At 35.4% G+C, this 25,182-nt stretch overlaps 2 protein-coding genes across 2 annotated transcripts; both read left to right on the top strand.

Moving 5' to 3' along the window:
• Window positions 1-14,225: 14,225 nt before the first annotated feature.
• LOC131668540 (uncharacterized) lies at window positions 14,226-16,309 on the top strand. Its single transcript, XM_058942833.1, has 3 exons — window positions 14,226-14,469; window positions 14,571-14,802; window positions 14,861-16,309. The coding sequence occupies exons 1-3, from the start codon at window positions 14,291-14,293 to the stop codon at window positions 14,945-14,947; spliced, it is 498 nt and encodes a 165-aa protein (XP_058798816.1). The 5' UTR covers window positions 14,226-14,290; the 3' UTR covers window positions 14,948-16,309.
• LOC131668622 (uncharacterized) lies at window positions 15,723-23,839 on the top strand. Its single transcript, XM_058942960.1, has 8 exons — window positions 15,723-15,849; window positions 20,665-20,743; window positions 20,807-20,967; window positions 21,040-21,192; window positions 21,893-22,174; window positions 22,263-22,552; window positions 22,626-22,838; window positions 22,926-23,839. Exons 1-7 carry the CDS (start codon window positions 15,723-15,725, stop codon window positions 22,695-22,697), a joined length of 1,164 nt encoding a protein of 387 aa, XP_058798943.1. The 3' UTR covers window positions 22,698-22,838; window positions 22,926-23,839.
• Window positions 23,840-25,182: the final 1,343 nt, after the last annotated feature.

The raw sequence follows: 25,182 nt of genomic DNA, 5'->3' as shown, positions 1-25,182 counted from the left end.
GAGCCACGTGCGAGGCTGAGGACATCGCCTGCAGGGCTAACGCCGAGATATTATTATAAGTACCTTCTCGAATACATGTCTCTCTCGCTAGCTTTCGCCACTCTCTCTCCCGCTTACGCTGCGTATTAATTTTGTATTATTTTCCGTAGTAAACTCGATGTTATTTGTATATCTGTTTTCTTCTTTTGCGCTTCCTTTTACCTATCGTAATCAATCCGGTTCCGTCCGGCTTTCGCACCTAAATTTCGTGATTATTCCAAAGCGCCCATAGGACTACACGACGCTCTCCGTGGGCCAAGGTAACAGACTCTGCACCACGACGTTCCTGTTGCCGCTGGGCTAGGCTTTGCGCAGCCTATTACGAGGCCCACACCGAGCTGTTTCACTCGTAATTTATATAACGAGTGACCCGCGCTGGGTCAAAACCCCGTTATAACCTATGTATACGAGGTGTGATCAAAAAGTAAGGTGAATTTTGAAATTTAGCGGGCTACGTCCGTTAGATCTTTGACTTTTTTATTTGGTTATTTCGGTACACTCGTCTAGAACATATGTTCCAAATTTCAGCTTTGTAGTATGTTTGGTTTGTTTGTGAGAGGCTGTGAAAAAGCCTGGCGGTAGAAGTAAAATAAATATACCATGTATTTTACCTATTCCCAGTAAAGTTAGTGGAGCGTTTCCTTTTTTAATTCCATTATTTGCTGCTTTAAGCGCCACTGGAGCTCTAACTGGAGGAGCTGCTTCAATAGCGAAAGCTGTGAACAGCGCTAAAGCTGCTTAAAATGAGCTGGAAGAGGATATAAAATCATTGAAGTAGCTTCACATATAATTTATTTATCAGTCGCCGTGAGAAGTATTGATTATTTAAAAATACGTATTGTTGATCAAGACGGAAACCTAGTTAATTTTTAAGGAGAAGTCATCACTGTAAGTGTTCACATCAAAGCAATATCGTGATGGGAATCATATTTAACAAGAATAAAATTGGACGAGGATATATGAATAGACTGCAATGTCATCAGCGATCAGTCGACCGAGAGCTATCGCAGCGCTCACACGTCAGAACATTCAGTTTCTGAAAAGTCTAGGATTAAAAGTAAAAGAAAATACATCAGTTGGCACAAAGTATCGTGTATATTAGTATGTTGCTTAAAACAAAATGGACGAAATTCTAAATATTCATTCAGGTGTCGTTTTCGATGAGTCGACAGCTCATTACGAAGTTCATGCACATCAACCTTATTCATTATCACATTTCAATAACAATGATGAAGTTCGTATCTCAATTCAGCATCAAGATTTATCCATACTTCCATCTCACAGTATGATTCATGTTTGCGGTAGATTAACTCAGGAAAATGGAAATGTAGCAGTTAAAACTAAGTTAGTTAATAATGCTATATGTTATTTGTTCGAGAAGATACAATATGAGATAAATGCTATTGAAATAGATAAAGTAAAAAATATTGGCTTGACAAGTCTTATGAAGAACTGGCTATCACTCAATCTGAGTCAAAGTTTAATAGCTGAAAATGCTGGTTGGACTAGTGACAAAGAAGTATCACTTACAAATGACGAAGGTTCTTTCGATGTTACTATACCTCTCAGTATGCTGCTTGGATTTGCTGAAGATTATTGAAAAATTGTAGTAAATGTTAAACATGAGCTTATTATTACAATATTGAGAAATGATTTGAATGCTACCATAAATACACCTACCAATACATACAGTGTAATTACTTATGAAAAAATTATATTACTTTGAATAAAATTAAATGGTTAATGCCATATGTAGTAGCAGCTAATAGAGAAACAATCAAATTAGTCGTGATAGAGCGATCACTATGAGTTATCACACATGGGAGTATACAAGTATCCAAAATTACTTCGCACATCTAAACATGTTTGGAGTGTGAAGACATTCAATCAAATGGAAAAACCTCGTTTCGTTATTTTAGTCTTTCAAACACAATGAAAAAATGAAGTAGCTGCTTTGTGACATTTGTGATGTTAAATTATTTCTAAACTCTCAATGCTATCCATATAGAAATCTTAAGTTAAACATTAATCAGGGGTTTCGACTTGTGGAAGAGAGTAGACGTGTCTTGACGGTGAGTGCGAGTTTTGGTGAGAAAGTTTGAGAGGAAAAGTGTTTGAGGAGAGAGATAGAGGTGAAAAGAGCGTGGAGGAGGAAGAGAAGTGGAGTAGAGAGAGAGAGGCTTGTAGAAGAGCAGGAAGGAGCAGAGAGAGAGAGGAATAAAGAAAAAAAGAAAAGTTGAGGTTAAGAGAGAAAATTAAGAAGCGGGAAAGGCAAGTAGAGAGGAGGGCGGTAAGAAGTAAAGGCGGAGACAAAAAAGGTAAGACAGGTAATAAAGGTGAGATCACGAGTAGAAGTAGAAAGACGAATTAAGGGGTACGGGATAATGATGGAAAGATTTGTGACAACTGAAAAATTAAGAGATAAAGGTGGAAGGATGGATAAGAAAGGTACAGAGGAGGAAAAGAAGAAAAGAGTAAAGGTGGTGAGGGGGAGAGAGAGCGGAGAGGGGCTGAGGGAGAATATTAGAGGAGAAATGAGAGAGGCAAAAAGATGCAAGAGTGAAAGTGAGGGGAGCGAGATGGAAGGGGAGGGGGGAGAAGGATTAGACAACACGATAAGAGAAGTGGAAAAAAGTAGTGGTGTAGAAGATATAATGGAAAAGATACGGGCAGATATAAGGGATTTAAGAGAGGTATGGGACGAAGAAAGGAGTGAATGGACAGAAATGTTTAAAGAAATGATAGAAAAAATGGAAAGAATGGAGACAGAGAGGAAAAAAAGAGAAGAAAGATGGGAGAAAGAAATAGGAAAAGTTAAGAGAGAATAAGACACAGAGAGAGAGAGAAGAAAGAAGGAGAGAGACGAAAGAAGAAAGGGAAAAAGCAGAACTTAGAGAAAAGAAACTGCAGGAAAAATGGGGAGAGAGGATGAACCAGTTGGAAGAAGCGTGCGTGAAATTAAAAGAAAGTTTAGAAGGAGGAAACGAGAAGCAAAGGGGAAAAAAATTAGGTAATAAGGAAGAAATGGAATATATGAGAGAAAAATGGATAGAGAAAGTAGGTTAAATAATATAATAGTGACAGACTTAGAGGGTGGGTTAAGATGGGAAAAGAAGGGTGAGGTAGAGGTCTGGTTGAGAGAGGAACTAGAAATGAAAGGGGAGAGAGTGAATCTGAGAAGAATAGGAGGGATAGCGGGGAGGGATGATCGGAGAGAAAGAGGAAAAAAGATGTGGCAAATTAGATACGCTTCGTGGGAACAAAAAGAAGGAATCACGAAGAGTATGCAGTACTTTATGATATGTACGCTAACTTTTAAAGCGCATATTATGGAAAAGAAAATGAACCGTTGCTTAATAAAATAAATTTCATTGAAAAATTACAAAAAAAAGTTATTGGTTCGAAAAGATAAACAAATTAATAAAAAAAATTGAATAATTTCTGATGATGCGTCATCACAAGAAAAAATACGCTACCTGTACTAGCCTCGCTCCGGCTAGAAAATGCGACGAAACAGCTACTGCCGCATGCACCCGCCCACGCACGTCCGGATCTCGCGACCTATGGTCCTCCGAAGTCTCCCCGACCGATGCGCCCGACCCTTATGCCCGCGTACAACCCTTCGCGCACTCACGACCCGGTCCGACACTCCCCCGGGAAGCTAGAAGCCCTTAAAGATTCCAGCCGTGATCAGCTGATCGCAAGCCCCCGTTAACTGAGGCAGACCTGGCTAGACTAAAGTAGGGGCAACCGAGCGCGTGAGAGCAAGCGAGACCGCCGATACGAGACCGATCGGACACGAGTGAGGGGAATCGGCAAGACCAACGAGCAATAGATAGACAAGGATAGGCAAGCGACGCTAACTGATCAGCCAATCGTTATTGGCTTAGGGGTAGCTAGACTAATAGAACGAAACCGACGCTATCTTCGCAGCCAGTAGGGAAATTAGGCGCCAACGCACGACCAATGAATAAATTACGCGCGCGAGAAATACCGATATAGACGGCGCTGACACCCGGCTTAGCAACAGGCTAACCAATCATCTAACCGCTAAGGGGAGGTAAGCAAGAAGAAACGGCGCATCGCCGAAAAACGCCGCGCCAGTACCCGTTCAGCCCTGGTGTCGACCAGACGTCCCGTGAGACCCTGGAACGAGCCAGACCTAAAAACGCGAGTGCCGTGAGCAGCAATAGAAGCAGAGCAGCAGCAATAGAAGCAGAGCAGCAGCAATAGAAGCAGAGCAGCAGCAATAGAAGCAGAGCAGCAGCAATAGAAGTAGAGCAGCAGCAACAGAAGCAGAGCAGCACCACCAACAGAAGCAGAGCAACCTAGCCGCAGCAACAGGCCAGCAAGTCAAGCAACAGCCTCAATAGCTCGCAATCGCGATCGTACCAAGGAAGCGCCCGAGTGAGTACGCTTTTCTTTTTTTAATAGATCGCGTGATTGTCGAACGTCCGCGTTATCGGGAGTGCCGCGCGACCTTCGCGCGATTGCTTAAACGCTAGATTTTTGGGAGTGCCGTATGACCTTCGCGCGTCAGACCGATCTCTTTGTACGCATCTTTGTCATCGACCTTCCGGGCGATTTCTTTGTTGCGCCGTTACATTGTCCGTTGCCCGAAAGAAGTTTTCGTGTGCGCGCGTCTATGTGCCGCAACATCCCCGCTTAACCTTAACGAGTTATTGATTTAAAACGAGCCCTTTCCGTCTGTGAGTCGAGTAATTGTCCGTGTCCGCGTTCTCGGGAGTGCCGCATGACCTTCGCGCGTCCGATAAGATTTTCTCGAGTGCGCACCTTTGCCATGGACCTCTCGGACGCCTTTCTTGTTTCCGTTACGTTAAGTATCGCTTGAGCGACCAATTCTTCACGCGTGCGCACACATTTGTAAATTCTTCACGCGTGCGTAGGTTGACCGCCGATTTTCTCTTACGCAAGTTTCCCCGACTAAGTTGTTAAATTTAACGAGTTTCTGGCTTTCGCGCGGGCACGAACTCCCCGTACGCGCATCAGTTTCGTTGATTCCCTTTATGCGATATTCTTGTTAAATAAAATTGTCGAGTGCCGTACGACTTTCGCGCGGGCAACGGATTTCCATTGCGTTCGACCGACGTGTTCTGTGTGCGCATTATTAGCTCTTGTTTTCACCATAGGATTATTGCTTTGAGACGTTAGCATTGCCGATTGAGTAGCCCGACCTTCGCGCGACCGACTGATTCCGTGCGTGTGTGTTTACTCGAGCAGATTCCTGAGCTAGTACGTGAAGCAAATAGTTGAATACGGCATAACCTCGCAATCGCGACCCATCGATTCCGCTCGTATCAACGACCGCCCGCTCAAGTCAATGTTGCGTCGCGGTACGCCAGTCGTGCTCCTATTAACTTAGATCAGGCTGACCATCGCGAGGGAATGACTACTGGGCTGACTTAGGGAATAGATGATCTAATAATTCGAGTCCTTATTAATTATGGTTTTATCATTGACTTTGCCCTCTTGATTACCTCATCCCCCGTAGCTTTCACGATCGGTCCCGAGGTTAGCAAGTGTACGCGAATGATTTAATCGCCAGTCCGTCAGGTAGCCGCGCGATCGCGTGAACCACGCCACTAGTCAACTAAGGAGCGGGGAGAACCGCCCCCCCCCCCGGCTACTGATCCGTCAGTCGAGGCGCCCCTGCGACGCCCCCTTGATATGCCCGCTTCTGAGCCAAGAGTCATCGTGCCCCGGACCACACCTGACTAGCCGAACGAGCTGCAGCCGTGGGTGGCCTGAGAAAAACCACCCGTTGTCCCTTCTCTCTTTCGTTCGGTATTCTAGGTCTCGAACGAACCCGTATATAGGATTTCGCGCTCCCACTCTCCTCTCTCATAGGTGATAGCCGCGCGAAATCGGCATACGACGACGACTTCAGTTGGAGGAAGGAGACAACGGGGAAACCACCCGACAATCACAGCGACCAGGACCCGACAGCCGATGTTGCAGCGCTATCTGCCCTCCTAACACGAGGACACGGTAGCTGGCGCCCAACTCAATCAAATAAAAGCTGCACACACATCATCGGCTAACTGCGCCGCTGGCGGTAGTCGAGACCGGAAAAATTGTGTCTACCATTCATTTATTTTTCCCCTCCCTCTCCCCCGTCGCAAATTTTTTAACATTTTTCAAAGATTTGTGTAAGATTATATATTATTATTATTGAGTGGAAATATTTATACAAAGGACCTATCGTAAAATAATAATTTGTGGAATTTTATTGGCACTTTCTACGAATAATCACTGATTTTCGTAAGTAAATATAATATTTTCTTATACCAATTAAAATTACGAAATAAAAATAACGATGATAAAAAGTGAAAATTTCCATCGTTCATTAAGCGGCCAATTTCATTAGCTCGTGGAAATCGTTTTGCATATTTTATTAAATTCAAAAATGCTAATTCAATTATTTCGACGTCAACGATGAAATACATTTTTGATTATTTTTAGAAACATACACATTTTTTCTTATCCTAGTTGTTTCGTTTCTTGTTTCTAATGAGAAGAGGCATCTTATTTATAAAATTAAAAATAGTTAAGGAGACCAAATTCAGTTAAAAAGTAGAAATTGACAGTCTTAATTATTAGCCCATAGAAATTGCTTTAATGAAGATATCGATGCGAAACTTTTCGCACCTCAAAGTACTCCGTGAACGCTTTCATTTTGTTTGCCATAAATTTAAAAATCTTATGATCGCACTCTATAAAGTGAGTATTTGCGTACTATCGTAAATATTGAGAAATTGACTTTACCATGCGTTTCTAAAGCTTAGAATTAACAAAAATTATTTTGAAGGGACTCATTTTCTTTCTCAAGATCTCCGATATGGATTAAGTGGAGCCGGTTTTTAAAAAAGTTATTTTTTCATGCTACAAAACCAGTTTTTTGAATTCAGTTTTTTGAAGATCAGAAAGAAGAAAATTTTAATTTCGGAATAACCGGATTTGCGGCATGAATCTTCATTAAGGCAATTTCTATAGGTCAATAATTAAGATTGTCAATAACCCTTTTTTAACTCCATTTAGCCCCCTTAATTTTTAACAAAACTTTTAATAACAAAATGAAAAATATATAAAAATTTTTTTACTTAATTAATCTTATTTATTAGAAGATAACGAAAAGAAGACCCCGTTGTACATCTGATCAAAGATAATCCAGGTATTGCGTTTCATAAAATTGAGCTTATAGTTTTTACTCGCGAAAATTGGCGTTTATTAACAACCATTGACCAGCAGCACATATTTACCTGGAACGAAGTGCTTACAAATCAAATAACTAGTCTAAATAGCATTATCGTACAAGATAATATTTCCTATGTAGAAGCAAGTTCGATAATACAGCATGTTAAAGAACAAATGAAAGATATTAAATGCGTGGATGATTCCCTGAATGGTCTTGTCAACATGTTGCATGTTGATAAAATTAAGGAGGAAGGAAAAGCTTTATGTTTTCAAAATAGTTGCGCATTAAGCAACAGTAAAAAAGTTATGGAAAGAGTAATTAACATGCGTATAATCGATCTATCTTATGTTATAGGCAAAGATCCGAATATTTATTTCTTTGACAATGGCTTAAAAGAACAAATTAAATCAGTAAACTTAAAAACCGACTACCTGAAAAGATGTGTGCAACTACTAAAATAGAATTCAAACAGAACAGATAAATATTATGCTGCTAATTTCTACAAAGCAATTTTACTTATCAAAGAAATACAACATGAAGGCAAAGAAATTATGTTTTTAATTGTTGAAATGTTTAGATATAATAAATATTTATTAGCTATGCACACGTTGCAAACAGTAGTACATGAAATTGAAAAGAAATCACTTTTAAAGTCCATTGTTAAGCCAAATAGTATTAATACAGCAAATATTGCCGACATAGCACAACTACTCGTACATTTTATGATGTATGAAAAAGTATTAATAAACGAAATAGTGCTACCCTTCATAGATGCGGAACAGTTTGTTGTGTACAAAATGATGTCTTTTCCCGTATTCCAACAAAGTCCCGTATTCCGAGACAAATAAGTCAATCGCTGCATACATAGAACCACAGAACGATTACATTGTAGTATCAGAAAGTAACAGCTCGCATTTCTTTATGAGCGAAATAGTTTTTGAATCATGTAATATGTAATATGATAAAGTATTATAGAATATGTAGCTTCGAGCTAATAGAAAATATTAAAGCAGCTTGTGAGTTCAACATGCTAATAAAGCCAAAAATCAAAACTTTATATGAATTTAATGTTAAAATGAGTCAAGATGGAGATTATTTTTTAATCAAAACTGCTAGCAGATGTCTCTGGTTATTTTCCACGCGAAAATACGATTCATTAAAAATTAAATGGACAAACAAATTAGTATCAATTCTAAAGCTTTCTTCTGGCATAGTTGAACTCCCAAGGTCATGCAACATGAGACGCGGTTGGTACTCGTAATAAAGTAATAAAAAATCTAATTATTCCGCCGATTCGACTAACTATTTTAAAAGCGGACCAGTTATTAGCGAGTACCGCTAAGATTGAGATAAAACCAATCAGTACCTTAGCAACAAAGGTAGAAACAAAAATAATTGACTTATCACCTTGGAACTTTATATGTGTCGGTGTTGCAAGTTTATGTTTAATCTCAAGCTCTCTAATTGTATTGATTATATACCGTTATTTCAACAAAAAACAAAGTGGAAAAGACACTGCGGTGAGTGAAACATAAATATATAAACATATAAATTTATAAACATATAAACATATGTCAAGATTTAGATACGATTTTTCAGGGCCACCGTTTTACGAGATACCTCGAATGCCTGCTAAAAAGGTTTGTGTTTACGATGTTACCAACTCTAACAGAAACAGTCAAAGGTGTAGAAGTGGCTGAAGATTCATCAGAACAATTATCTATTGAAAGTTCTGAATCAATAATTAGCAAAGAATAAGTACTAACCTTAAACAAATAAGTACGTCTGTTGTCATAAGAGTCAGCTGGTTAGTTGCAGTTTTTCTCATAATATTGAAGATTAACAATTATTATAAGGTTAATAACGTGGAGAAATTTTTAATTCTGCAGATTATAGCATAGGGAACGTCGCCTGTAGTACTAGACCAGGTATGTCAAATAAAAGTTTTCCTAGTGTGACTAGAGTAGGTCGTCGATTGTCAAATGGTAATTATCTAGGAAGATAAAAGCAAAAAAAGAGGAGTAGGAAATTCGAAAAGATAAGTGCTAAAACAAACGGAGAAAAATAAATTCGTTAGTCTATATGAAACAGCAGAGTAGCAATTGAAATAGTTCAGTGAGAAAGATGTACGCTAAGTTTGTGAGTAGCAAGTTGATAAGTGAAAGAGGATATTGACATAATTTTCTCTTTCACGAAGAAGGCTTTGTGCAACAAGACCCTCTAGGATTGTTCGAGATCAGTGAAAATTTTTGTAAGACATCTGCGCCGTTCCATATCTATCGCTAGGGAGTTCGCCGCTGGCTGACGCCGCTGGCTGAACGAAACCATTAGTAAATATGGGGATAAAGTACGATTCTTCTAGCCGACCAATAGTTATGAAATGATTGGGGAACTCCTGTACACTAACTCGCTGGAGTTCCAAGAACTGTCCAAAATGGGTGCAATGATGATAGGGTACCACTTACTATATCCAGTAATACCCGGACTCACAGTGGCGCAACAACGAGCCAGAGGAAGACGCTTTGTGTGAAGAAGCAATAACGAACTTTTGCAACATCCAGAAAACACCACAGTACCGAAAAGGAGTACATACTGGAACCAAGATTCACTTCACTGCCCGTCTCGAGCAGTCACTGAATGTACTAACACATTCATTCTATCTGTTTAAGATCGACTATGGTAGTTTTAATCAGGAAGATCGAGTCACCTTTGGATACTGCGCCGCATGCCAGGTGCCGTTATTAGAAGTACGTGAGTGTCGTTATTGCAAAGTATTGAATTCAAGTAATCAATATCAAGACGTGTTGGTTCGATTTATAACGTGTCCTTTTGCGGAACATCGCAAATCGCTGGAAAATGAGGATGAAATGTGCGCGTTTCATCAAGGTGGTACCGAATTAATTGAGGCAAAGAGTAGGGAGATGGATGAGTTATGCCGGGAAAACAGTAGCTATTGAGCGGATATGTAGTAAATAAAATATATTTTTTTTAATATATATCATTTTCTCTTTAATTACTGTGGATTTTTTTTAATTAACCCATTAACGACCAAGACGGTTGATTTTAGACTAACTTTTCGTAGCTGAATTTCAGGTACTCAACGAAGTAATAACTTGGTCCGACATATCAATCTTTATGTATTTTTGTCTGCTGAATCAGACTCTGGGCTCAAAATTCGAAAATTTCTATTGCAAAAAAAGATCTGGCGATTTTTTTGCAAAAAAATCGCATTTTCAAACTTTATGATTTTTTTTCAGGCAGAAATCGCATGAATTCATGGTGAAATCATCAACCATCGGTGCACAAATTTGTTGAAGTTTAACGATAAATTTTTACATATATGTATTTTTTGCCAAAATGGCGGCCAAAATGCAAAAAATTGCATAAAATCGCATTTTTTCTTCATTATTTTTTTTTCGAAAACTAAAGGATTAAACAAAAATTGTACAAGAATAAAAATGTCTTAGAATTGATCAAGGAATATTCTTAAATTTTTTCAGTTTTTTTTGAGACAATTTTTGATTTTTTGAAAAATGCTAAAACCAAATTTTTAAAAAATGTCTGCAAAAAATCTGAAAAAATTTGAGAGTATTCTTTGATCAATTCTAAGACATTTTTATTCTTAGGCAATTTTCATGTAAGCCTTTAGTTTTTGAGAAAAACATTGTTGAACTTGATTACATGCATTTTCCAATGGTGGACACTTGTTGCTGGCATTAGATAATAACGTTTCGAATTGGTCTGCTTTTATGTGTTAGTCAACCATCTTGAAATGTTTTTTCGTCAATGTACATTCGAAATTTCAATATTTGTATTAATACAATGTATTATTAATATATTGTATTAATACAATGTACGAGGTGTGTTCAAAAAATAACGAGAATTTTCGTTTTATGAAAAAAATATTTATTTATTCATCTACATTAATGTTGTCGCCTTCAAAGTAGTCCCCTTCGGACACAATACACTTATGCCAACGCTTTTTCCAATCCTCGAAACACTTTTGAAACTCGATCTTTGTAATAGCTTTTAGCTTTTTCAGCGATTCGCTTTTAATGTCATCTATGCTTGTAAAACGACGGCCTTTTAATGTTCTCTTTATTTTTGGAAATAGAAAAAAGTCACATGGAGCCATATCTGGCGAATATGGAGGCTGAGGCATCGTTACAGTTTCGTTTTTGGCCAAAAATTCACGAACAAGCAATGAAGTGTGAGCAGGCGCATTATCGTGGTGCAAAAGCCATGAATTGTTTTGCCACAAATCCGGGTGTTTTTTTCGGATTGCTTCACGCAAACGACGTTGAACTTGTAGGTAGTACTGCTTATTGATTGTTTGACCTTGTGGCAAGAATTCATAATGCACTATGCCATTAAAATCGAAGAACACAGTGAGCATAACCTTCACATTCGACCGTACTTGTAGAGCCTTTTTCGGTCTTGGCGATCCAGAATGCCTCCACTGGGACGATTGAGCCTTAGTTTCGACATCATATCCGTAAACCCATGTTTCGTCACCTGTTATAACACGTTTTAGTTGTTCTGCATCGTTATTGACTTCATTTAGCGACTCCTGAGCAACTTCCATTCGCCGCTGTTTTTGTTCGAAATTCAACAATTTTGGAACGAATTTTGCTGCCACACGTTTCATACCCAAAACATTCGAAAAAATTTGATGGCATGAGCCAACTGATATGCCAACATCATCAGCGACTTCTCTGATTGTGATTCGGCGATCGTTCATAACCATTTCTTTCACTTTTTTCACGTTTTCATCGGTTGTTGATGTGCTTGGGCGTCCGGGTCGTTCGTCATCTTCAACGTTTTCGTGACCATCTTGGAAACGCTTATACCACTCATAAATCCTTGCTTTACTCATAGCAGACTCACTATATGCCTTTGTTAACATTTGACAAACTTTACTACACTTTATTTCATTTTTTACGCAAAATTTAATACAAATTCTTTGATCCATTTTTTTTCACAAACGAAAATCGCCGAGCTCGAAAAACACGTCTAACGTTAGCGGCTGCCACTTAAAAAGTAAGCAATGAATATTGCTGAAAATTTTATCGTACTTCAGGGGCATTGTACCAACATAATAAAAAAAAATTTTATACAAGCGGACTCTCCAAACCCGCGAAATTTAAAAATTCTCGTTACTTTTTGAACACACCTCGTATTCATTGTAGTCCTCAGATACGATTTGTCATATTGGGCAAAAAAAGTTATTATCCATAGTACAAGTAAAATACTTCAATTGAATAGTTCGTCACAATAACATTCATAATAATGTCAAAAAAGCGTACGAGACGATCCGTTTCTTCTGAGTCTGAGGTTGAAACCTCAGAGGATGATGAAACGGTTTTGATACCAAATGCAGATGATTCCGGTTCATCAGGTGACTGATTCTGATTCTGAAAATTATTCTGACGCAAAATTACCGAGAATTATTAACCAGAAAGTTTCAAAAAATTATCAAGAAGATCAAGCGAAGCTAGAAAATGAACATGTATTTGATTGGGTAGATGGTGAAAGGACATATTCCGATAATTGTACCGATAAAATTTTATTGACAGAAAGTGCAAAAAATAATATGCGAAAGAGTGAGCCAAGGGAACTCTTTGATATTTTTTTTTCAATTGAAATGAAGGAGTATATTATCTATTCATGCAAAGAAAATGGTTTAAATTTATCGTTGGCTGAGTTGAATACATTCATTGGAATTATTATAATCACTTCTTTCAATAAAAGAAAAAGTCAGCGAGATTATTGGTCGACAGACCCTTCTTGTCTTGTCAAATAATTTCTTCCGCAATGTCACGATCTAAATTTGAAAATATAAAATCAAAATTGAAGTACTCGAAGGCTAAAGATAACAATCCAAACGATAAGGCGTGCCGTGTTCGTGAATTGATGAAAATTTTTCAAAGAAATATTCTGAAGTTTGGTTTCTGGAGAACTGCTCTGTCAATAAATGAAATGATGGCCAAATCATATGCTAAAACGTCATTGAAGCAATTCATACGCGGAAAACCTACGCGATTTGGACTTAAATTTTGGGGTCTTTGCACTGCTGATGGATATTTATTAAATTTCGATTTATACTGTGGAAAAAATTCTGTAGTAGGAGAAAAATTAGCGAAATGTGCATGATATACATAAAAGGATATTTTAGCTTGAAAACCCCTAGAAATGTTTAAATAATCATTTCAGTAGCATTCTTAAGTATCAATTATGATAATAAAATATCTCAATAATATTTGTGTGAGCTCCGATTTCAAATTACACAGAATGACATGGATAGCCGCTTTATTCGTGTCTTATATAAGATTTGAAGACTAACATTTTGCGGAAAGTTGTTATATGTATTCTATTGCTATTATTGTATTTATAAGACGCTAATTTAAACATCTCAAGTATTTTTTAGCTTAAAAACAACGTATTACGTACATTCCATATGTCAGAATTCGTGTCATTTTGTGAGTGTCAAATTCTTTCTGTGAACACCCAATCTTGTTCATAGTTATATAAACAATGTAGATACGATATAACTTCATGAAAATATAATTTTTTGTAGCGTCATCGGATTCTCATCACTTTTTGTCGAGCACGCTCGGAAGCATTGTCGTCAGCAATCTCCCTACCAGGCCCTCGCCACATATGCGCATACGCGCGCGTACGAGCGCGTACAAACGCGTACAAATCGCTAAAAATTTTGATAGTGCCAACAACAGAAAGTTACTACTATTCCTTGCATGCCCCAAACGAACACACTTACTCCCGGAACAAACGTATCATAACCTGTGGTGGGTAGGTAATTTACATAGGTAACTTAGCTAGTAAGAAGGTAGGTCATCAACCGGTAAATTACCCAGAAAGTTTATGACATAGTTGCTGACATGGTTATTGACCGACTCAATAAATATAACCCTATTTATATATACCTTTTTGACTTGTTCTGTGCCTCTTGTCTATTAACGACAGTGTCAACAATCAGCATTAATTTAAGCGGTTTTTTACTAAAGACTATTTAAAATGAATAGAGGCAGAAGAAATTTTCACTCGTATTGGAAAGAAGGTGGGTTCGAACCCGTAAAAAGAGAAGTGTCCAGTAAAAATAATACTTCAGTCACTGTGACTATGCTGAAGGCATGGTGCAAAGTTTGCAAAAGAGATTTAGCAAACACTCCTATAGTCAGACTCCGCAATCATCGGTAGGTTGATTTTATTATATTGTTTTCATTTTGTTTTGAAAAATAAATTGTTGATTAATAGCTAACCTAGAATTTACTATTCGTATATGTTTTTTATGCAGTAAATCCTGCATATTTCACACAGACAGTGAAACTACTACTACTGTCAGTTCGAATGACGTAAATGGAAATGCTGTCACGGCCACGAACGTGGAAGAATTTAATTCTACTTCTACAGTCGAAAAAGATAACGACTATAACTCAGCTTTGGAATCTGCAAACGCTAGTGCAAAACGTAAAGAGAGGAAACTATTGTCTAGATTTCAGCCAGAGCCAGAACAAGCTATTCAATTGGTGATTATTGCTATCATGATGGAATTGTATAGTTCTTATATGAAAAATATTCTTGCAGGTATCAAGACAAAGTGTATCAAGTGTTGGACCATATAAATTACTGCAGCCACCAAAAAAAAGGAGCATCACGAAAATCATTCGTTGACTGCATTGATGAAAAGACAAAACTTAAAATAAATGAAAGCTTACTAAAACTTATTCTAAGTTTAGGCATTGATATTGAACTTATAGATATTAATTACTTTTATGAGTTATGTAAAGTATTAAGACCAGAATATGAACTTTCTCTATCGGTTGATTTACTTAAACAAATTGTACCTGGACTTTACAATAACTTAGTAAAAGCTATTCAAACAGTAAGAAAAAGAATGTGGCAAAAAGAATGTGGAGAAATCTTGAGTCTAACTTTTGCCAACGAAGGCAGATATTTTATAATAGGGAGTGACTTATCCATACATATAGAACCATTCATTGTTGTGTCAATTGATAAAATAAAACAGTTTAGTACTAAAGTTTACGCTGTTGTTTAGAACGCAGAAAGAATGCTTAGATTAGAAGAGGCTAATAGGAGTTTTTGATTTTTCAATTGTTTATCCAGCTCAATATACTCAATTATTGATTTAATCTTAGATGAAAATTTAAAAGATACCATAACTGTTATTGTGAACGAATTTATGGACTTTGAAAAGGAAAAAGAATTATTAAAATTTGGTGGTTGAACCAAATAAGCTTTACAAATTCTATTGACAAAAACATTTATGAAGTGCTCATACTAGTATCTAAAAATTTAAGTTGAATGCGTCAAATGATAACAGAAAACAAGTACGAGCTTACTCGTGAGATTTTTTCTTATTATAATTGAAAATAAAATTGGTGCGGATTTGAAAAATGTGATAAATGTTTTAACTGATGTTCTGGAAATGTCTCATTTTAATAAAAAAGTTGAATACATAATTGCAGATGCTCTTGAAGATTTCATGAATATTGAAATAAAAGCTGAAAATTTAAACTTGAGAAATAGTAATTTAATTAGAGATGAATTGAAAAGTAATTTTAATTTTATTTCTATAGCAGCTAATTACTTACACTCCGCTTATCAAGGCATAAAATCGAAAATGTTTGAGCCTGACAGCGAAAAAATTGTCATTGAATTTTTTATTTGTAACACGGACGAAGATATTATGAGTGCTTTCTTAAAATTCAAGGACAACATAGATATTTTCAAAGTTCTATGTAAAAAAAAATATGAAAATGTCAAAATATTTTACCAAACAGTACAACCATTTCACAAAAGGTTTAGTGAATTTTGTTTTAAATTAATTAAAATACCTGCTTATTCGAATCACAAAGAATTCAAAATAAACTTACCAAAAAATTTAGATATTATACAGGAAAAGCAAATACGAGAGCTTTTCTACTTACTGAAATGTAATGAAACGAAAAGAGAAAAAATGATTTCAACTTAGTTTTATTATTAGAGAACAACCAAAATTTATGAGAATTTTGTTCTTTTATAGAGATAAATATTTATTTATTTAAAATACTACATTATTGAAAAAATGTATTGTTCTATGGCATATTATTTATGTAGATTATATAAAATAGTAATTAAAAATAACATAAATAAAATCATTTTTAAAATGAATATTTGATATTTTGTAATATCAAAGAAATAAATACATTAAATTTAATACAAAATTTTTGTAATTAATAAATATATTAACTCATTGATATACATTTGTTTTAATTTTGTTTTTTGAAAATGATTATCTTTTATTCTTCATCGTCATTTATTAGATCATAATTATCGTACAAACGAGTATCAAAGTATATAGTCACAAGCTTAGAAGACCTAGCTGATGTTAATTGATTTCTTCTAGCTGAATGCACATACGACCATTCTGAAAACAGTCTCTCCAACTAGGCGATTGAAGCACAGAGTGCAAAAATACCTATTTAACCTCATTTTGAAGGTCATTTCAAGGTCAAAGTGTTTTTTGTAATGGAAACCCCTATTTTTGACTCCGGATTCGCACATAGCGCGAAATCAGAAAGAAACATTCAAAACGCAGTGAGTGGAAAAAACTTATCCGGCAAAAAAACTGTACCTATGTCTCTGCTTGCTCCTCATTTAAAACAACTTGACTTTCGGTTTGGATAACCCGTTACTTTATTATTCAAACAATCAAAGGTGACCTTGAAATAACCTTAAAATGATCTTGAAGGTCAAAGATAAGGTCACTTTAACATGCTCCCAGTAGAATTTAATAAATTTAGCCCGAAATATTTTGTAAATGTTTCGCGAATAATATTGGATCTAAATTTCACATGACCTTAACGAAGAACGTCGTGGATCAATCGAAACTCAACATAATACCTTATCCAAACGTCGTATTTCGCGCTATGTGCGAATCCGGGGTCAAAAAGAGGGGTTTCCATTACAAAAAATACTTCGACCTTGAAATGACCTTCAAAATGAGGTTAAAGGTTAAAAGTTTTTGGTGCATTGAGTGGCCCACTCTGTTCTGAACAAATTTTGTAGAGGTCATTTTTCGATATCTTAAAAATTGAAAAAACGCTTTTGGCAGTTTTTCAAGCATTTGACCTTAAATCGATCTTCTCAAGGCCATGAAAAAAAATTTTAAAATACCGTTTTGGACGTAAAATTTCCAGCTCTTTCGTAAAATTTCCAGCTCTTTCAAGGTCGAAATGACCTTGAAGGTCAAGCTCAAGGTCAAAACCAAGGTCACCACTGGATTCCTCGTTCAAAGTTACTACAGGAATGACCTTAATCTCCTCGGAAATAGTTATATCTCAGGACTTACTGGGGCGTCCCGGAACTTTTTGGACACCCTGTATGTATAGGATCCAGCATGAGGAGATTGAATTGCAATTGCTGTGCACGATCTTCATTGTGAAGAAAATTGTAATTGTCGTCAGAAATATGCTTTCTAGCATCTAGTCGCCTTGAGATATCTCGCATCAAATCTAAATTTTTTAAGCACCTTCGCATTGCATCTCGATGAGAGCACCATCGGGTTTGTCCATTCAAAATAATACGATTACCTCCTAGCTTTGTCAACAATCGTTCTAAATATGTATGCTTAAAATCTTTTAATAATTTATTTACTTGCTTAGCTAATTCTTCATTTACTGCGCTTTTAGCTAGCAGATTTCCACTGTGGCTGTTACAAGTTGTGTTCCATATATTAACAAGTCTTCCCATGAGCTTCATACTTGCAACATTATCAGCCATGACTGCAAATATTTTAATGTTGTACTTTTCTCTCGTCATATCAATACAATAATTAACGAACCAACGAAGTGCTTCGTAAGTTTCACTTGCTGTACTAAAATTAGCTGCATGGAGAAATATATATTTCTTCTCGCTTAAATCATCTAAACGAATAATAGCAACAACATTTTGCGTATTAGCTGACTGGTTCTTCCAACCATCAATTAATAACACACCATCTCGTATTCTTATATTTGCGATTGATTCTTGCATCTCATTGTAACATTCATTAAGTATACGGTTTGATAGTGTGTTTCTGGTCGGTGGAACGAAACGTGGATTGAGTGTTTGAACAAAATTTTTGAAATGTATAGATTCGACGATTACAAAAGGTATATTATAGCCAAAGAAAAATTTTCCAAGCAGTTTATCTAAATTTACGTTTTCTAAATTTCCTGGAAAAAATATTTATCGATCTTAATATCTTTATCTCTATCATAAAATCGATTTTTTTAAATATTGTAACGGGGTGGATACCGTTTACATGAAAATCGGAGAGCAGGAGGGAACGGGTGTCAGTCAACCAACTATCTACAAATACGATAGGAACACTTCGAAAGTACTGGTAATATCACATACGAGGACTTTTATTATCTCTCAATATTACATCAAATTCGGCCCGCGTGTTTATGTTTACATGCCGCGCGCACGACAACAACATGCAGTGTCGGATCGCTCGCCGCTCTTTGTTTGCCGTGATGTTACATGCACGCTTTTTGTCGAATCGAGGTATTAGTCGCGTAGCAATTATATCGCGACCGCGAAATTAAGCTGGCCAACTTACCTTTTATTGCAGTCGTACAGAGAACGAAAGAAACGGTGCGCACTCTCGTTGCGGGAAAGTCTGTCCTTTTTGCACGAGGAAGTTCGTGTTTTCGGTTTCGCCCTTGCTGACGAAACTCTTCACACGCGCACTCTCACACATGCTTTTCTGGCAGGCGTAGGCTCCGCTGTCGCAGCTCCAATTCGGTTCGTGTATCGGCAATTTATTCCGCGCTTTCGGCTAAACGTGTCGATGGCTGATCCTTCACTTGCCGCTCCTCGTATCGGTAGTTAGGCCTGCACTCGTTCATTTTCAATCGCGCGCGTTCTGTCTCGTCGCGTGCCGAATTCCCTCATTACATTTCTCGTCTACCGGTAGGTGCTGCCCCCGCGGGCAGCTACAAGGTTAGGCTATCAGCGCTAATATGACGTTTACCGTCACAATATATATCGAAATTCGTACCTGCTATGGTTAGAAAGTAAAAAACAAAATATATTAATAATTGATAAAACTTTTTATACTTTTGAAATTCTAACTTATGTGATGGAATTAAAACTTACAAATTTTGCAAAAATATATGAAAAAATATGTTTTTTTGCTGAACTTAGCCAAGAAGTACTTGGGTTACTTTAGTTCTGTTATGTTAAAATTTAAATTGTGTAGCAGATGCGCCTGCGCAATGACGTTTTGAGCATGCGCAATGGGTTATTGGAGTTTTCGACGTTACATACGATTAATTACACACATTAATTACATACATTAATTACTCATTTCTACATTTTCTACCGGTTTCTTACATGTATGGTAAGAAACCTCCGAATCATGTCATTTATCCACCACTGATCATAACCTTCAATAATATAGCGTTATGATACGTTTGTTCCGGGAGTAAGTGTGTTCGTTTAGGGCATGCGAGGAATAGTAGTAAGTTTCTGTTGTTGGCATTATCAACATTTTTAGCGATTTGTACGCGTTTGTACGCCCTCGTACGCGCGCATATGCGCATATGTGGCGAGGGCCCTAATCTCTGTCCTGTCCTGTATCTTCTTTATTTCTCGTGTGTGTTTTCCGCGGGAGTTCGTCGCTAGGAAAATAGCCAGAAGTGTTAAGCTCGACTTATTCCCTTTGTTTTGTACCTGCATCGTATAACATTTTAGTTATGTAAACTCTTCCAAATGACAGCAGGTAATTCATTTTATTTATTGTATATAAAAACTGATGTTAGCGAAGTTATTTGACGTTATGAGACCATAAAATTTCGTTACATGCTTTACAATTTGTGTTTTTAAAATAACGAACTTTCATAACTATTATAATAATTTTAAACGGTTTGTTGAAATTCAATGTGTTGATTTGCATCATCTTTTAAATACTCTTAGGTATTTCTTTCTTTTTGTAGTCTTATATCAAATTTTGTTATAAAATATTATGATTGACAGTGCAACTCGTAACTCATAATGAGTTCTTAAAATTTGGTATGTCATTGTAAATTGATTTATCATAGTTTTATATCGGATAAAAGTTAACTCATACCTATATACAATTTAATTTTACAATAGCATGGAAAAAAATTATATGAATTTAATGCATTATTAAAATTGCATTATTTATGGTATTTTATATTTCATATATCCATCTTTTAAAAGAAAATGCTTAATATTTTAAGATAAAATTAATCATTCAGCAATTCAAGTTACAGCAGATTATTATGTTATATTCACAATTATAAATATATGTCTATAATGGAATAATTATCTCATTTAATTGTAACTCTTTAATTTTATTCATTTTGATGTTTATGTAGCAAAAAATACTGAAGTAAAACTGTATAGTGGTGTATCTGATGGAGCTAGCACTATAGACAGTAATATGTCTGAGAAAATGTAGCTCCAGAGGAGTCCCTGAAAGCAGAAATTTTTATTTGCAATAATCAGATTGTATATTAGGAACAAAGAAACAGGTGATGTAGAATTCATTGACACGGCAAAGATTAAAGATTTTGACCAAGAACAAACTAGTTTTTCTTATAATGTACTTGTGCAGACCGGATTGAATATAGAAGTAGGTGATATGATGTTTAAAGATGCTTGTATTCTAGCAGTGTCCAGTAAGTATAAAGAAATAAAATATATATTCATTGTACACAACTAAATTATTTTTCATATTTATTTTTGTTCAGGCTACAAGAAGAATCTTAAGAATAAAAAAGGAAGGTGGCTTAAGCCAAACAAGCGTAGAAGTGATGTTTTAATTAATAGAGTACTACATGATAAATCAAGTCCTCAAACAAAAGTCGTGTTTCATAAGAAAGGTAAAGATCAGAATGAGAAAAGTAAAACATTGCAAGTCAAAGGGTAAAAATGATGAAAAGAAGGGTAAAAAGGTATGTATAGCATATATATATACACCCACAACTGGAATATATTATAAAAATTTTTTTCCTACTTGATGGTTTTTGTCAAGACCTAACGACATCTCGTTTTTATTATAATATTCATATATTATATACAATCTTAATAGCTTAATGAGTTCATTTTTCCATGTGCTATGAGCTTACTTTTTTCCCATTTCAATAAAATGGTTCTTCAATGTGATGGAGTAATATGAGTCAATTCATCGATGATTTGTCTCATGTTAGCCCCTCTCATTGAAGAACCAATTTATTGAAATAGAAAAAAATATAAGCTTATAGCACATGAAAAAATGAACTCATTAAGTTATTCAGATTGTATATAATGAAGAAATATCATAATAAAAAAATCATTTAAATTCTGTAACTCTTTTTTCAACACAAATTTAAGAAATGTGAAATATGTAAGATAATTGTATGTAAGTATAAAAATAATTTTTTTTTATGTATTCAGGTGTCAATTGTCACATAGTCACTTCCTTTTGAGACAGCCAAAGCTGCCAAGACTGGCGCAGCTGATTGTATGGAAATTCCATTAACATTCGATCTGCATGCATAAACTAGTGCGCCACAAGCCACGCTGGAAGATTTGAAAGCTAAAGACGACATACTAATCGCTAAGCTGACTCAAATTCTGGAAAAAGAAAAAATGCAGAAGTGTGGGCATTGTTGCCGCTAGTCAATCTTACTCGTATTACTACACCGGAATGGTTAAAAGGTTTAAGCAATTCTACAAATTCCAACCTCTACTCTTTCAGACTAACAAATAAATCACCTGGTTCCATTGTGCCGAGTATATCTAGTACTGCTAATGAACAGATAAGTCTCTTATCATGCACACCAGTTCCAAAAAGAAGATTAGGCCAACTGAATCAAAAGAAACTTGAAATGGACAAACCAAAAAGTAAATATTTTTATTCTTAATTTATGAACAATAAATAATAATATATAAATATATAAATAATTATAAATTCTTACTTCACATATTTCAGAAGTTACATCAAACTCTGAAACATATGAAACATCAGTGTCAAAATCTCCAAAAAGACAAGTCTCTGAACAAATTCAAAATGACAAAAATAAGAAAATTAAAAGCAAATCGGCAATTGTACAAAAAAAAGATATAGAAACAATGAAGAAAAATATCTATGTGAAGGAAACTAAGCAATTATCTTATGATTACACAGAAGATTGTAAAAAAAACGTCAAGCTGAAAAAAAGAGAGAATTTTTCTGAGTACACTTGCAATAAAACGAATGAAAATACTGGAAAAACAAAGACGGTATGTATAATTTTATTATTGAATTCAAACAATATTACTAATATTTACATGATTGTCTTGTTTTTTATTACAGATCGTACAATTTCACACCTCTGCTTTAGAGTATCAGTACCTTACAGCAAATGGAAGTTGGCTATTGAGATGAAATCTGCTACATCCTTTCTGAGGAAACTCGTTTTTTACATTTAAGATGAACCCCTATTTGTATCATTAGCAGTTAATATTGACAAGGTTGCAAATAATGTCCTAGGATGAATCTCTAAGTAAAAATACTTAAAAAGTAAAAGTAAGTAAAAGTACTTTGTTAAATCTTAAAAATTATATAATATTAATTTTTTTTCTTTAAAAGAGCGTACACCTTATATTTAATTAGGCACGGATTAATATCATCGTTTCCAGAGACCAAAGAAGAGGATAAAAAGAAAGAAAAGTTAATAAATCATTACGAACGTGATTTAGAAACAATTATTGATGCGTCTAGATATTCGTATTTCCTGAAGTTGGAAAAATGTAACCCTGATGATCTAGACTTATTACAAGATGAAGAGGAGGAGGAGGAGAATCAGGATCAGGGGTTAAACGTCCAATGAAAAATGATGACGAGGTCGAAGATTAAATCTAATTTTTTTGTATTATATATTATTTATAAAACTCCTTATAAAATACTCTAGGAATTTAATACAATGTAATACATTGTTACCTCGAAATAAAGTATTTTATTGCAACAATTTTGCATTCTACAGAAAAGACTTCATTAATCATCAGTATACTGACATTGATTTTGTTAAAAAAGACGCTATTTCAGCGCGGGAAATATTTGGCAAGATAAAATTACGTCTTTTCGCGATCTTCAAAAAAGATTTCTTTTAAAAGAAGACGTCTTCACAGATGGCGAATATGTTTCAGTGAGAACATGACGTCTTTGTGCGTAAGGCATATAAAATGTTATACATGATTTACAGTATTTGTTGAGAAAATGATGTCTTCTTTTATAAACGGAATAATTTTATTGTAAAAGATGACGGCATTTCTCATAAACAGAAATGATTTTATTGTGGAAAATGACGTATTTTTTATATACGGAATAATTTCATTGTAAAAGATGACGTTATTTTTTATAAAGCCTAAATGAATTTGCTGTATAAAATGACGTCGTTTTATAAGAGAAATAATTTTGGTTGGAATAACAGACGTCTAGAAATGTTCCATTTTAAGAAATGAAATCACATCTCTGATAGACGTCTTTATTTTCAATAGGGCGAGTTGTGTGATTGCTTGATGGGCTTAGACGCAGTTATATTCTTCAGATCTATCTAATACTTTTTTACAATTGTCTTCAATTTTGTATTTAATTATAAATAAAAATTTATAATAATAATGAAAGAAAATATTTTGCTTTAGCATGTGTGAATCTCTTATGCGTTTACAACGATGAGAAAAGCGAAAAATGAAATTTTTAAAAGATAGTTTATGAAATGGTTCAGTAACACGTTTCTCTGATTAAAAACAAATGAGAAAGAAACGCTTCTGAAACGTTTAAGAAAAGTAGATCTGATTTTCTCCTAGAGAAAAATCATGTTATACCGCTGCAAAAACGTTTTCGAAACGCTTTCGAAACTTTGAAGCAAAACTTTCATAGTCTGAAAAATTGGCAAGTAAAGTGGGAGAAACGTTTCTAACGCTACCCAATCCTAAAACAACTATAAACTAATTAGCGAAATGTTCCTACGTTTACGAATCCACGTGCATTATCGTCAGCACGGGCAAACGATCGGCTGTTACGGTTTCTGAAACATTCTCGCAAAGTTTCTGAATCTCTACAATTTTCCGTCGGGGTCACGGGAAAATCGGCTTGGAAGGTTTCTCGAACGTTTCTGCTGTGTTCCCGTAACTTATCCAAAATGTTTCCTGAAAGTTTCTTGGAAATGAAGTCAGATATTTTCCCGGTAGTATCAACGTTTCTGAAATATTTCTGATGCTTTTGGATGGAACGTTCCTACGTTTCTAAGAAATGTTTCAGAAACGTTGCTGATTCGATCAGCGTAGTCAGTGTGGTACAATATTGAGTTTGTCTTTTAGAGATTCAAATTTAGGCTTTGGTAAATTTTTCATCATAAAATCAGCTGAATCATTTTGAGTATTTACAGAATAAATATCATAAGTACAAATATATTTCAAATATATATGTGTGTGTGTATCAAATATATTCATTAAATAAAACACATGTTATTTCAAAACTTTCGAGACAAATTACGTCAAATCGTATAAGCTATAATAAAATATCTAAATCTCCATCTTCAATCGACCAATCAAAGTGTTTACAAGCTTGACTTTTTAAGATTTTCTTTTGTAAGAAAAAACAACATTATTCACTTTAAGTGGAATTTGATAAACAGAATACTTCAATAATTAAAAAAATTTTGAGTTTAATTTAAAGCATGTTTGAATAATTCGGTCTGTTATAAAGCACTTTAGGGAATAAAAATATACTAGATCGTACTATAGAATTAAAATATCTAAAACAGCCACACAAATTCGTATGGATTTTTACTCACATCATTCGGCATAAATTATGTCGTGCTTTATATACGCGGTTCTGTTTTATCACTTAATTTTACGTGAGATCATAT

This window comes from Phymastichus coffea, unplaced genomic scaffold (assembly GCF_024137745.1).
Source record: "Phymastichus coffea isolate CEN01 unplaced genomic scaffold, Cenicafe_Pcof_1.1 PCOF00006, whole genome shotgun sequence".
NCBI lineage: Eukaryota > Metazoa > Arthropoda > Insecta > Hymenoptera > Eulophidae > Phymastichus > Phymastichus coffea.
Note: the sequence above shows the minus strand (reverse complement) of the source record. Positions and strands in the feature narration are given on the sequence as shown.